This window comes from Haliaeetus leucocephalus, unplaced genomic scaffold, assembly GCF_000737465.1.
Source record: "Haliaeetus leucocephalus isolate CR32 unplaced genomic scaffold, Haliaeetus_leucocephalus-4.0 Scaffold406, whole genome shotgun sequence".
NCBI classification, from domain to species: Eukaryota; Metazoa; Chordata; class Aves; order Accipitriformes; family Accipitridae; genus Haliaeetus; species Haliaeetus leucocephalus.
In genome coordinates this window covers 9,277,714-9,293,317 of record NW_010972842.1, presented here as the reverse complement: position 1 = coordinate 9,293,317, position 15,604 = coordinate 9,277,714, and the positions used below count along the sequence as shown (strand labels likewise).

The following is a 15,604-nucleotide window of genomic DNA, read 5'->3' as shown; positions in this document are numbered from 1 at the left end:
ATTTGTGTAGCTTTAACATCCAATCTTTGTTCTTTATATACATCTGAAAAGGTAAAAAAATTATCTTGTAAGAAATCCTCCCATAAAGGGATTTTAAAGTGATATTGTCTCATGCTAAAGCAGGTTTTCAAGCTGTTTTGTCTCTATAGTTCTTATTTGAATTATTTTCATTTTTTCTTAATTTCTTTCTGATATCTGGACAGTAGAATTTGAGTAGAAGACATTATTCTTTTAAAGTACCTAAAAAGTTCTTCAAATTTGGGGTTCCATTATGGGAACACATCCCAGATCTTAGGAATATTTTTTTATTTCAGATTTTACAAAATCCAAAGTCAACAATGTTATGTTCATTTACTTTTAATTCACCAGGAGAGTTAAACTCATCTTTAATCTTAAAAATATACTCAAAGACTACTTTTATTTTGATGACTTTGTTTATAAAATCCTCTATCCTAACACAATCTATTAAAAGGCAATTTTCATTTAAAAAGAAGAAAAATTCATTGGGTAGAGCTACATTTTCATGAGCAAAAAAATAAATGTATTAAAAAAAGGAAATAATATTACACTGTACCTGTCCCTGGTATAAACCAGCATCCTGTATGGTACTGTCTGGTTTATTCAAAGGTTCAAAAGTATTACTCATGTATTTGTTCCACAATCTGGTCTCTTTTTCACCTGGAATATTGAAGATTTTTCTTATCTCTTTTTCAATTGTATCTGTTTTGAAAGGGAGAGAACACAAGTTTAGCATTTCACTACACAAACAGTATAAGGCTGAATAAAGCATCAGAATCACCTACTTTTTTCTTATATTCAAAATATGAACAAAACTGTAGAAATAGCCATGCAACTACATGTCCTACATGTTGTAGGACAAGCAGGAAGTTGCTAGTTTGCTTACCTTTAAAATGGAAACAGAGGACTATTTTATCCCCTCCTGAATCTCTTAGCAAAGCAGACCAAATAAAGACAAGGTGATAAATAACAGATGACATGAGGTACCTAGGTACCCATCTACTAATTTCTCAGAGTGTGGGTAACACAGGAGTGTGGACGGGTAGGGCATGATTAAAACCGAGACTGGCAGCAAAACCAGGAGCAGGAATGGCAAGTCATTCTGTTCCTCTCCCTAAATCAAACCCTTTTTGGTTTTCACTTTTCTACTACCCATATCCCAGTGCAATTATCACCAAGCACAACATACATGTGTAAAGTTTAATTTACATGCTCACAGAAATTAAAGACCACTCTTTAAAACTGAAGTGCATAAATTTATTTTAAAAGGACAACAAAAGATTTTATGTTCCTGAAAGATTTAACATAAAAATGGTCTACCAGCTCTTACTCTACCTGACAGAAATATAATCAGTGTTACATAATTTTAAGGTAGTAGAACTATTGTGTACAACTGGAATTTAAGAAGTTCATAATTAACTCCATTCTCCTTATGCAAAAGTAGAGTTTTTTAAAGACTTCTTTAATTTGAACTAACATGTGCAGTGCTACATCATAGCAACCTCACTTAGATTATTTTTTTTTAACCGGTACACTCATAAAGCCCCTTGGCAGCCAAGTCTCATAACAGCTAACATAGAAAACAAAATAGGAGTCAAGAAACATACAGTTTATTCCTGATGATCACTGAAAACGCAATTATAAAAATGGGCACTGTAAGCTCTTTGAGAGACATTCTCCTGAAGTCTCAGGATAAAATACCAGTGTTTCAGCTCCTCTAGAATTCCCCTTGTCACCTTTTACTTAAGATTATTATTTTCTCTTCTAATAACAACAACTATGTTAAATATGAAAAGTCAAAATGAGACTTGAAGCTTAAGAGTATCTTGTAAAAATCCTGCCATTGGCTTGTGAAATGCATGACAACTGGCCAATATAAAATTTGTAGATATTGTAGACAACTGAATACAATTTTCTTCTATACTAGTTAACACACATTTTAGTATGAAAGCAAGCGTTAGACTGGATCACTTGTTTCTGCAACAGAGATAATCTGTAGGCAAGGTAGGTGCTATAAACAAGATAACAGGCTGTTACTTCATTTGTTGACTTTAAAAAAAAAGTACTGTGAATCAAAATTCAATCAATTATTTCAAATAACTGTATTTGAATGTAAGAATGAATCTACTCAGCAACAATCTTAAAAAAAATATTCCAGATTTATCAATGACTTTCACTAAAAGAATTTACAAAAGATAATTTTTCACTATCTTATTAATACCATGAGAATTAATTATTTGAGCATTGCAGCTTGTATTCTTTGGGAGTATTAAGTTAACATTTATTATGTTAATTTTCAACATATTCCAGCTTCACTAACAGAACTGTTATGAGACAGGAAGCATCAATCCTATCAGATGACTACACATTATGTCCAAGACTCTGGGAAGGGCATGTTCCACCTGACTATTATGCTAATTTTGAGACTGTGAAACTAAGGTTCGTTTACGTACTTCCATGAACATAACCAATGCACACTTTGTAATTCTTCCCTCCACGCCCCAGCAAGTATCATTGAAGTGCTGGCTTATGATCTAAAGTGAAAGTGCCTGTTCCAGTGTAAATGAAAACATTACATGCAAATATGTGTGGTCTGAGGCGTACTGTGTATGGGGTTCTCCTCTAGTAGTGTTATACACATCCCATGTACGAGATGAATAGTACTAGGATGAAGTCTGAGAGAGACGGGAAGAACTGCCCTTTAAAGATGCCTCTCACCCCAAAAGCTATATAGCACCAATTTGAGATAGTTCAATTTGAGAGTCAAAGGTTATGGATCCTATATAGGATATATCCTGTATCATTAAAAAAATCAGACAGCTCCTCCAAAAAAAACCAGCTGCATGATTTAAGTACTATTTTGCAAGACTACATGGAAGAGTCTTGATGAGATGCTGGAGAAGTTCAGTGTATCCTAATACAAGTACACCCTGACTCCTAAAGGCTAGTGCTATCACAAATATTGGCTAAAGGAAACTGCAGTAAAATGTTAATCTGTACTTTGAAACAGTAATCCCAGCGTCCCTAAGAAGGGACAGGCTAGTCACAGATCGCAGAATAAATTGTCCTCAAGGGTGGCAAGTTTTACATTCTTGTATTCTGCAGCAAATTAAAGGGAAAGATGCATCAAAGCCATTTGCCACGATAATTTACTAGCAAAAGTCCAAAAAAGTCCATTAGATGCAGAGCCACTGGTGTAATCTACAAAATTTATCAGCTCAGTTTTGAACTGGTTTTGGCACTGCAGACACAACCTGACTCCTATTCGTCCATAACAGAGGCTATAGACAGTCTTTCTGTCATTTTGTGGTTTGTAAGACTCTTGAATAAAGGTAGAAAAGGCCTACACATTAGCTGATGACTTAGTTTTATTGTACTTTCATATGATTTAGACTCCTGAATGGATCATTAACTCATTTTCACTCAGAAGTCCTGATGTTCCCTAGGATAAGCAACAATAACTAGACTGAAATGCTGCCTGAACTACATCCATTGTCTAGCTCACTTTCTTTTTAGAATTAAACCCGCCTCCCAAAAGTTAGTCATCAATCAGTCACAAAGTTAATATGCACTGCCCCAAGGCAAGAGTCCTCAATTGTAAGAGATGCCTAAGAAGGTCCAAAGAACATATTAGATGTTTCCAGCACGACCCCAAGAAAATGACTGTCATTATTAGGTCTACCCTCTATAACTGTTTTTTCCTACCTTGTACTAACTTATTCACATACAGCTTAGCTTAGTTTCTATTTGAACGGAAAAGCAAAGGTATTGCAGGAATAACACGCATTTGAAGATTGGTAGGTGAATATTATATTGTGCTCCGAGTATTTAAGTTGCTCCAAAACTTTCTCTGTTTATGTGAATTAAGGAAGGTCTTGCCTTGGATCTTTTGAGGGCAGTAAATAATGTAATCAATTATGGTGGGTAGAAAAATTGAAACTTTTTGAAAAGACCATAGTACCTTATGCCCACTCACTTCAGAGGGGCTGATACTGAGTCTTTGGTACTACAAGTCTTCTGCAGCCGTAATGAAAATGCATCCCTGGCATATGCAAGGAAGGGTGAAAAGTAACCAAGATTCTACGAGATTCCTCTTGTATATTATTTATTGATATAATGAGTATCTCTGCTATGTATTTGATGAATTCCAGAACTACCTTAAATACACTTAAGGTATGGACCGGGGGGGGGAGAGGGGGGGCAGGGAATCACCATCTTATTAATGGATAAGAGAAAAACCTCAGGGATCAGCGATTCTTTCACTCTTAAAAGCGGGTTTAATTTTTCTAGCTCTTCTTCTAAGATACAAACTCTTTTGGATGTCCTGGCTAGGATAGCCCTGCTTGGTGCTCTGCGTAAGAAGATTCAGCTTCAGAAAAGGCGTGTTTTAAGGCTTCCAAGAGCATGTCATCCACATCTCACGAAAGCAAGTAAGGCCAGTGTCTGCAAAGGGGTTGCCAGTGAGCCTGGCTGTTTCTCATTACCCTTTATGACAATTTTCTCACAACTGTAATTCTCTCTCTGCTAAGAAACAATGAATACATCTCCAAGTAACAGTCATTCCAAAATGCCCTGCTTCTGATTAGAAAAAGAAAATATCAGAAATTCAACCATTACCTATAATTCCAATGATACAATTAAATTCAGTATAGCTGCAAAATACCTTGTATTTGGTCCTCAGGGAAGGATAATGTTAAATTGGTTTTTCTAAGTTTCTGGGTTTGCTTAGAGAATAATGAAGTACATCTCCCAAGTTAAACCAGATCTCAAAAAAGGCCAATTAACATGCAACACTGAAGCCCTGTTTCAAGGACAAATTTTGTAATTTTTAAGTTTCTACTCTAATAGAAGCAGATATTACTTAACTTAAGGATTAAAATTTAACGATGTAAAATGATTCTGTTTTTAAAGCAAGCAATCTGCAAAGAATTAAACTGTAGGAAGTATAAGTCACTACCCATAATGTAAAGAGAAGCAAAACCTGAAAAAACTACATTGTTGTCAAAGAATGTAAACAAAGAGTAATGGCTGGGCATAAAGCACCAAGGGCATAAAGTACAATTTTAACTGCACAAATACAGCTAATTGAAAGACTCTCATCTCAGATATACATGCACAAATACACCAAAAATAGAGTTTAAATGATCGGCAATATCTTTGCATATGTTCTGATTGTTATTTTCAGAGCCAAATGTTATCAAAATATGGTTTCAAACAATGACACAATGGTCAAAGAGCAGGCAAAATAACTATAAAGGTAAGTTAAAGGTTTAATACAGGACTCGGTTACTGTAAAAGATTGTGCCTAGCCTGCCACTTCACAGCCCAAAGAATAGTGCCTTTGTAGGTCACCTTTAGCCATTAATTTATAAATTCAATTCATTCTTCTGTTTTGTAATATACCCTTCTCTTTATATATATATATATGTATGACTCAAAAGTGTTGGCTAGTGAAAGACATGAATAGAAACACATAAAAAAAAAGTACATTTCTTACACACCAAAAGACAACAAAAAGTACTACGGAATCCAATAAAGATAATGAGAAACATCCCACTGTTCACTTCCTGAGAAGCGCAAACCTCAGAGTTAACACAGATGCCTAGATAATAAAATACACAATTATTTTTTTTTAATTGTATTAAAAATCCTAAATATTCCAAATCATTTAACTTTTCATTTTGACCCAAACAAGACTAATCCCATCCTTTTTAATGGTTACCATACCCATCTATCATTTTACCTAGAGACTTACTTATTCAGAACTTGCTACCAAGCACTATTTAAACAAGTAACAATCGTATATTTTTAAAAACAGTTGTGCATACCTATTGTATCAGCTTTACTAAATCTTCGTGTAACAACATTGTTCATATTTCCATTTTCACAAAGCTTTAATTCTGTTAGGTATACTTCTACTTTGCAGTGCTTTACAAACATACCCTGTTCAACGACCTGAAAAACAGATTGGGATCAGGTATCAGTCCAAACATGTTTTCATATACACACTTCAAAATATTTTTCAGAAGTCTTCAAGAAACTGAAGTTCAGGGAATGTAAGACACTTAAATGCCAAAAATTAGAACTAAAATTCTCTTATAACTTTTTAGAAATAGGGTAAACTAAGAAGTAATTTTTTTTCCATGATCATGTTGTCTTACCCATGTATAACACCACCATGAATTTCAAAGTGTTAAGTACGGGGAAAATCACAAATACGCATACTTAACCAAAAGATAAGATACTTGATCAAAACCACCAGAAGTTATTTTTATTTCAAAACACATTCATTGTATGCTACTTCATCAAAACATGAAGAACTAGTCTTCACAGTTAAAGAATACTTATCAGAAACAGAATACACACTACTAAAATCTGGATATCACATTTTTAAACAAATCCTGTATTTAAACAAGACCTACAAATCTTCCACTTATATTCTGATAATGAATATATTCATTTGAAATTCCACCTACTTATAACAGATGCTTATTATATGTTCATTTTTGTAACACCTATTACAAAATAGTTAAGTATACAGGAATTTTTTTTATAAAAGTAAAATGTATAAAAAAATATTCAGGGTCACCTCTTAAATGTTTTTCCCTTTGATCTTCCAAAGTGTAACTGCAGTACTTAGTCATGTAGACTGTTCCAAAAATAACCATCAGCCTGATATGTGATACATCTGACAAATACGGTAAAAAAAAAAAAGCCACCAGCTAATTGCTAGGAGAGATCTGCTATCTGCTGTACAAATATAACTTGTATGCATGTACAGTAGGAAAAAAAAAAATTAGTGAATGATTTCACTGCTGTTCAGTAGTTTGCCTTAGCTTTAATGACTGCGAACCATGACATTTAAATAAAAATGCATCTTAATTTGAGTAGCTTAGTAAGGTTTTCAGCTACTACAGTAACAACAAAACAGTTGGCAGTAAACAAAACTGTGCAGTATGGCTAAGACAGTTCTGAGAATAAAACTGACGCGGTAGTGGCAGTATTACCACATCGTATTACATAAAGTCAAAATGTTATTTGACATGGATCAAGTACAACATTTTACCAATTTAAAATCTGGATCCATGTTTCAAAAAAAGTTGACGCAACAAAGGGGATGAACGAAAAGTATCATCCCACCTCTATGAAAAAACATCAAGGCAGACAGGAGAAAGAATCATGAACAAATGACAAAAGCATCAGAAAGAAAAATTCTGAACTGGAATATGCATCTCGGAGGATAACTACTGTTCGTATTGGCAGAAAAGAACGAAGCTATGCCAGTTTACCTGGCCTCTCATTATACTCCATGTATTTTTCCAGTTAGTTCCTCCCAAGTAGAAGGCAAGTTACTCAAATTTCCCTTCTCTCTCCTTCCAATTTCCCCCCAAAGTGAAAAAAATTACAGAACTTTTACTTTACCATGATGATGGAAGAGCATTCAGTTTGCTGAAATCCATCTTCAGGAAAAACAGTAACAAGGTGATAACAGATATATCTTTAAAGAAGGAGAGCCATTTTAATGGATTTCAGCTCTTACAGAACTGGAGAAAAAGAAAGAGACATTCCAGGGATGTCTCTTTAAAAAAAGATCTCTTTTATTGCATTAAAGAGAATGTTAAAAAAAACCACAACAAACTACTACTATTGCTGACCAAATGAATCTTGAAGACACAAAATTCTTCTATAGCTAAATCTGGCATTTGTTTGAAAGGAATGCACTTCAAGTAAATGGCCAGCATGCACGTAGTTAGACCACACTCATGTCATAGGACAAAAAAAAAAAAAAAAAAAAGATGTATTACACCAGAAGTCATATCAAACTAAATTCTAATCATAATACTCTTTCAGCAGTTTTTCAGGAATTAAAATAAAGATCCCTGTAACTGAAAGAATATGCCCTAATGGTCAATTTAGAAATGGCAAACATACCAATGTGTATTTTAAAACTTAAGTAATTCAGTCCAGTGAGGATGCAACTGTAATCGTTAACCTGAATATCTTAAGAAATAATACAAACAAATTACCTGATCAATAAACTGGTAAAACGTCCTATCACCTTAATAATACTGATGGTATATGCTGGAGCAAACAAAAATTAACATCAAAGATGTTAATTTTTAAGTATCTCATACTGACAGAGGGCCACAGTATCCACCGTATCATGGACTACAGTACCCGTGTTGAGGTAAGCTTTTGACTTAAAGGAAAAAACTCCCTTAGCAAGCTGCTGAACACAGAAGACTGTGCTCATCAGAAAAGGAACCAACAATTACTCTGACAGTGTTAACATTATCAGAGCTAGGTTTTTCACTAACATAGTCAATACAGTTTTAGGGCTTTATACTTAATTACAAAATCATTTGCATTAATAGACTTACAAGCTTCTAAATGAAGTTCTTCTTGAAATATTAGAGGGCTTACTTCCAGAAAAAAAAAAAAAAGTATTACATCCTTTGCATCCTCATTTCTCAATATTAAAAACTTAAGCCCCTAAAATCTGAGTAAGATTTAGGTATCTATAAGCAACTAAGGCAGAAGTTGTCTATATGATTATCACAGGCCAGGACTTAGAATCTTCTAATAAATTTCTGTGCAACTCTTGCATATTTGCAGGACTATATCTGAATCATATTCATCCCAATGGATAATTTAAGAGTACCTTGCGTGCTATTGGCTCTTGGCCGTCCATCAGTGTGTACCAGCTAACTAGCCTATTCCAGCCTTCGGTTGGCAAAAGGATGTAGTCCAGCTCATCAATGAGATGTTCCTTGAGAGACTGAGAATCACCATCTGTAAGAGAAAGATATTTTTACTTGAATACTGCAATTCTGTTACTTGAGTTTTTAATGTAACATTTTTCATATAAATAGCAAAAAAAAAAATTTCCAAGTCACAGTTATTAGTATTATGGTGTTCAAAGCAGTTCATGCATAGCACACCTATTACTGGTAGCATTCCTGCACTCAGGAACCCAAGTGACAACTCCGTATCCTCATGCAATCATAAGTGCCTAACTTGTTACCACACACCACCATAGCCTTCAGAGAAACCAATCCATTTCTCTACCCACTTCGCACATATTCCCCCATCACCATGGATACTTCCATTTCATGCTACAGTTGCATCCTTCACTGAAAACGCAGGAATGGGTAGTTACAGCAGATCCAAGACAAAGTTTGAAGTCATTCAATCCATGTCAGACTGAGAAAATAACATGGTACAACCCTCCTACTTAAAGGATACTATGTACTCTGGAAACACAGTCCCTACAAAATTCTTCACAGGGACAGTGAGATGCAACACTTGAAAGAAGTACAAGTTGGTAACCTATTTACGTAAGTAGCATGCTTTTAGCTTTGGTTCAATCCTTATTACAGGAGTAAGATAGCAGCTATCCTATATGCGTAAGAGGTGATTCCAGACCTGAGCCATTGTGCGCCTCAGACAATTAGGGCAGCTGTCTTTCCATCTGAAGTACCTAACTACAGGCCAGCAAACATCCCTCTGTACAGAGGGAGATCAAACAGGGAGACCCACACATTCAGCTCCAAAGAATAAATCAGAATGACAAGGTTAATGAAGTATGAAAATAAATAGACTATGTACAAAGAATAAATAGACTGTAATAAATATACAGTCTATTTATTTTCATTGTCCTAAGTGAATAAACTGCAGAATTACACACTGCACAATTAAAACTGAGCATAAAAGTAACCTTAAATAATCTCAAATTGCTTCAAGTATTGGCCTTCCTCTCAGATTTACTTTTTTTTTTTTTAAGTATACTTCTAAGCAAAATGAATATTGTTACCTACATTTTTTGCAAGGACAAAAATAAGCGCATGCTATGCACCTATGAAAAGCACTAAGGTCCTCTCATGTGATCGTATTTCTGTACTTCTCTTCTTTCTCCTTTGTACAGACAGATTCAGCAAACACAGCATAACGTGACTTCAATTAAAAAAATATTATCCTGAGCATTAAAAGAGGCACACTTTAAAAATTAAAGGTCCTTTAATAATAACACCTTTTTTTTTTTTTTAATAAGAATTTAACAAAACATGTTTCAACATGACCTTTTCTGTAGGAGGGCAACACTACTGAGGACATTTAAGAGATGTTTAAGAGATGTGTTCAGTTCCTGGTGGGAAGATTAAACACGATTCAGCTTACAAAGACTCTAGAAATCTCCCTACTCTACCTGCACTTGCTATACCTTCAGTTGGTTTAAAGGGTTTCTGGTTTTAAGGGAAAATAAGGGAAAAAAGCAATGCTTTTTGCTTTAATCACCTAAATGGTGAAAATATGGGCAAGGAAGGATGCACAGCTTGCTTCTGCTCTTACTATTTTAACACTGGTGGTGACTCCCTTTCCTTCTCCAGCTAAGTACCTTGATGTGTGAGCAAAACATTGGAGACGCATACTGTTCTGGTTCATGTAGTTTAAGTGTACAATATTTGTTACTACCATTAGCTAGCTGCTCAGAGGTGGCAAAAAGATACTGTTTCCATAATATGTAATCCGTGCAGTTTAGAGATGACTTCATGCAGTCAAGAAGGTACAATATGGTTTGCATGCACTTTCCCCAATAAAAATTGTCAATGTGGGAAGAACTAAACAAAAACACCCCTAACAACAACAAAACCCCCAAGATACAGCCAGGCTAAGTGTTAGAATCATGAAGTTATTTTAGAAAAAGGGATAATCAAGTTCGGAAATAGCCAAAGTATTTGTTGCAATTTTAGCAAGAAAAAAACAAAAGGGCAACACAGAAGGCAACAAAGGAAAGTGGAAGAAAACCTCAGGCTTTGGATTCTACTTTGGGAGCCAGAGTACATAAATTTCTCAAGCAAAAAGTAAAATGGAATTTCACATAAACATCTCAGTGAACATACAGGTAAATAAAAATTCAGTTCTTCATGGAGATAAATATAATAAATGTGACCTAATAAATGAGACTTCAATCAATGCACTTGTTTAAAAGGTACTTTCCTTTTTTCCCCTCAGTCTGTTTCATCCTATCCTAAAAGTAACAATTTTCAAGACTCAAATTTTGGTTCAAAACTGTCTTGACTGATTAGGAAAAAATCTATATGCAAGAACTATATCCAAGAAACATTTGCTGAAACAATTCACAACTTCCACTATCAATTCTTACTTGGCCCACTCAATACTATGCATATGGTGGTTTCATTATAACTGGGAGCAAGGCGTGGGGAGAAATCACAAACACATCCTCAGGCCCACGTATCTCTCTAAAAAGTTCACACTGTATTTCTGCACTGATCTGATATTGCTACAGGAGTTTATAGTGAGAAGATATAATTTGGATTCCATTCTTTCTAAAATCCCCAACATTTTTTCCAGTGTAATTTTTTCAGAACCTTATTCCAAAGAAGTCCCCTGACTCTGATGACTCAGTCCCTCATACGCAACACGGTTTTCTATGATCAGCTAAATGACTACTTCCTTGTGCTTGCTTTGCTAATCTGAAGTTGTCTACATATCTCTTCTGAAGACAGCACATGTGCGTTCCATTACATACAGCAACATTTTTGCATATGTTGAGATTAACTGAAATCTCTGCCTGTTACTTTCCACTGCTCCCATTTCATCCAAATATTCTGGAAATAAGGGAACAATATTTAAGTAACATAAGCACAACACACTGCTTCAGTTTCCTAGAATCAGTCTTTCTTGAATTTAATAATAGTTTTCCTTACCACTGGGTTGTGCAGCAGAGTATCTGAGAAAGCATGCCGCTTTTAGATTATTTTATATTCTTTAAATCAGATGCAAATTTTCAGACTTAACACTTAAGAAGAGCAGTATGAGAGCAACTAGTGCATACGACATGTCAAAGATAGGATTAAAACCCAAGCATTTTCAGGTTCAGTTTATGCTACATAGGAAACCTAGTACAGAGGATTGCTGCTTTGTAGCAGGGGAAGGTAACAGCTACTATTTGCTGAGCACTAATGCCCTTAATTTTAAAACTGCCTTCACACAGGAACAGTAGATGTCAGACAGTAATTGGATGCATGGTATCACTGCCAATGCAGAGCCATAGTTTTAGAACCATGAATGAGCAAAAAGTGAAGTTCATAAACCCCAATGCTGTGTTTACTTTGAAAGGGGTATGCACAGTGTCAAAACGATAGTAAGAATACAGGTTTTCAGGAGCTTTTAGCAAAATGGCTAACATGCGTTTAGATTTGGACAGCTAGATTTAGATTTTGTACAGGCTTCACATCCACAGTAACTTTAAACATAATCTGAACATGTGTGTAGATTAAGTTATAAATAATACAGATCAACTAACACAGTGCTTTGCACATCTAGAAATCACCTTTTTTAAAGTGGGTAGACACAGAAGAGAGAATAAGCTGATGCTGCCTCACTGAGGATAAAAAGATCCTGCTACATCTAATTTCAACTGAAAAGTATCAGCTGAACATGCCTGCCTCACTGCGAGATTTACTACAAGAACGTACAAAAGATCTAGATCCTCACACTTCAGAAAACAAAACACATCACTCACCTGGAGCAAAAAGACCTTTAAGTTTTTGGATGGAAGAGAACATATACGTGCATACATCAATACAGCACCTTCTTCAAAAGCACTGATACTAGTCCCTGTCAGACATGCACACTCCCTCACACTGACAACTACTGCAACATGGTGTGACAAGTCTTATGAAAGAGGCAATCATCTTAAATATTTAACTTGTAAAATAATGATATTAATTACGGTTGAGAAGTTTTGAATTAAGAAAGTCAGAGATCACCATAAATCTCATGAAGTTGTAAAGATCTGTATTACCATGTGCAAACAAATTATGCAGTACTATTGTATTACCTGTAACTGCAAAGAAGGAAACCAATTATCTGCTAGATTTTGTATCCACTAGATTTTGAAGATTAAATATTAATGTCTCTAATGGTATTTCAATACTGGTCATTAAATACAGAATTTGACCTAAAGATTAAAATACCTGGGAAAGTATTCTGAGACTTGTGTCCACAAATCTGACTACAGTTCAGCAAAAGTCAGTCAAACCTGAATAATTGTAACAGTGAGAGAGTTTAACTATACTCAGAAGACCCCCCCCAAAATTAGGAAATTATCCTCTATCATTTCACACCACTTTATATTATCACTGAACTGCGTAATACCTCTTCCTCAATTGTTCCATAATCATAGTAAGGGCTTGGGGCCCATTTACAAAATTAAATTTTAGAGTTCAAGTTAAAAATATTATTTTAAATCAACCAATTTAGTTAAGCTAAAAAAAAAAAATCTTAGTGAACTCAGGCTAGCTATTTGTCAACTTGACTAAATTTTAACTCCTGAAGTATTCCAAAATATCATTATAAACCAGTAATTTGTACATTATTAAATATTCTGTAACCATTGCAAAGAAGTTCCACTAATTTTATTTAAAATTTTTAATTTGTTAGGGAAATCTATTCTACTTCCCTTGTCACAGTGTGAAAACAAACCAACAAACAGTTTCACCTTCATAAATACTGAGATTCATGTACACTATCAACTACAAAAGATGAACAATCTGTGACAAATTTGTACTAAATGTTAGTATTGGCTTATTACACAGTCAGAAGAAGTTACCTTTAAGAAGTCCAGAATTATCAATAGGACCAGGGTACACATTCTGATCTCCCATCTGGTATTTGTCCCAGCTGTCAAAACCAACATATTTTTTCCACTGTTTGAACCAGCGACTATCCACTAGGTACCTTAAATGGAAGAAGACAAACAAGTTAATTATTGGCATGCTACCACTTCCTACAGTACTGATTAATTCATATTAAGGTACTTGCATCCATCAGCCTTGCAGAATGGAGAATGTTTTTCTGTCTGGTCTGCTAACCATTATCAGCATGTCCTACCAGCAAGGACTTTAACCATGGGCAATTAAAGATCACAGTAATCACGGTGGGCAAGTACAGTTTTGCAAGATGGCCAATACAGCATATCAGAAGTTGAAGAATGGCAAGCTCAAAAAGCATTTCCCTTTTTAGGATGAAATATCATCAGCTTTAATTCCTGTTCTCAATTTGTGAATTCAGGAGATTCAAGTTAAATCTTTATAATTAGATAGCCCTTTAAAAAATGAGAGAGAACTTTTAGTGAAAGATTTTTTCCTGCTGGAGTTTTATTTATAAAATTCATATGCAAGTTGAAAAACTTTAGAACTCTGATGTCCTGTCAAGAACCAGAGTCTAAGTGTTTTCTTCCTTTGAGTCAGCGTCAACACATACAGTAAATGTTCTGCTTTTGAGGCAGCACTAGATGTTCATCCTACATATAATTATCAACTTCACACTTCCATATAAAGGGATATCTCTAAACTCAGCTCCACAGTATTTCTACCCAGATTAAACTGTTGCCAGTCTGGCTTTTACCAAGTGCAGCGATACCTACATTTTGTATCTTTTTGTCCAGAATTTCTTTAAGATTAAGATAACAAATTTGTTCAGTGATCCTCAGACTGTTTATTTTTTTTTAAAGATACCACCTTCATTATTTCTCTTTCCTAAAAGTACCCATCTCCTCCTGTCTGTTCTGTACCAACCCTTTTGTTACTAACCTAGTACATGTCAGAGTATCGCTATCAGGATGAAACGCTAGGTCAAACTAAAGATCATAGGTAATCGTCATTCTTTTCTCCAGTATTTGACTATTGAACTCTTATTTGCAGCATACCAATAATATGCTATTGAGCCTTTAAGACATCTCAAAACTTCCTGGTGATTCAACTCCTAGCCTGCTAATATATATAGCTTTATTAGGCAATCATTCTGCAGGAGTTACTCATGAACGCCATGGAAAAACACAAAACAAAAACAGCACCCACAACTCTTGTAACCAAAGAGGTACAAAAACATTGCTCGAGTATACATTTTACTGAAGAGATTTAAAAAAACCCAAACCATTAGTGGGGCCTTATGTATCTTAAGTTTGTTAATTCTTATTATAGTTACATCATTTAGAAGCACAAATTGTAAGTCTTGACTTATTTCTTCTTCTCAAGTCCAGTTTTTCTCTCTCACACACACAGATCGAGCCTGGAGTCAGTCTCCAGCAGTACTGCTAGCAAACCTCTGGTAAAGAAGGCATTACAACTGAGTAGTACTGAGTAAGTGGGATCCTTTGTAGTCAACTTATCAGATTCTCTTCTCAATAAGCCCAGTTTTTCAGTTTCTACAGAATGTACTCTTAAGTGTGTGAATCTATAAGTAAAAGTCCTTTGGAAAGTAAGAGGAAGAAGGCTTTAGAAAGCTATACATAAGATCACCACAGGCTTTTGGATACTTACTTCCCTTACATTTCTTCAAAAACATCAGAGACTAAGGTCTCAAAGGCAACTTTACAACATCTGTGACAACAGCACCCTAATTCACATGGTAAACAGTCTTGATTCAAAATATTACATCAACAGTAATTATGAGTGTGTGAACAAATTACTCCTAGCCTTAGCTTGTAACTACCCTAAGCAAACATAAATAGCAAAGGCAGAGCTGTGTCTCAACTACTATAGACATAGTTCTGTTAGTACAA

At 35.0% G+C, this 15,604-nt stretch overlaps 1 protein-coding gene across 1 annotated transcript in view; it reads right to left on the bottom strand.

The window, feature by feature from the left end:
* USP15 (ubiquitin specific peptidase 15) overlaps positions 1 to 15,604 on the bottom strand; it is an 85,487-nt gene that overhangs the window by 43,930 nt on the left and 25,953 nt on the right. Inside the window, exons 2-5 of the mRNA XM_010574117.1 lie at positions 13,652 to 13,779; positions 8,681 to 8,811; positions 5,847 to 5,973; positions 575 to 720 (exon numbers count right to left, since the gene is read on the bottom strand). Of these exons, the coding sequence (XP_010572419.1) occupies positions 575 to 720; positions 5,847 to 5,973; positions 8,681 to 8,811; positions 13,652 to 13,779 (532 nt within the window). The remainder of the gene's footprint in view (positions 1 to 574; positions 721 to 5,846; positions 5,974 to 8,680; positions 8,812 to 13,651; positions 13,780 to 15,604) is intronic.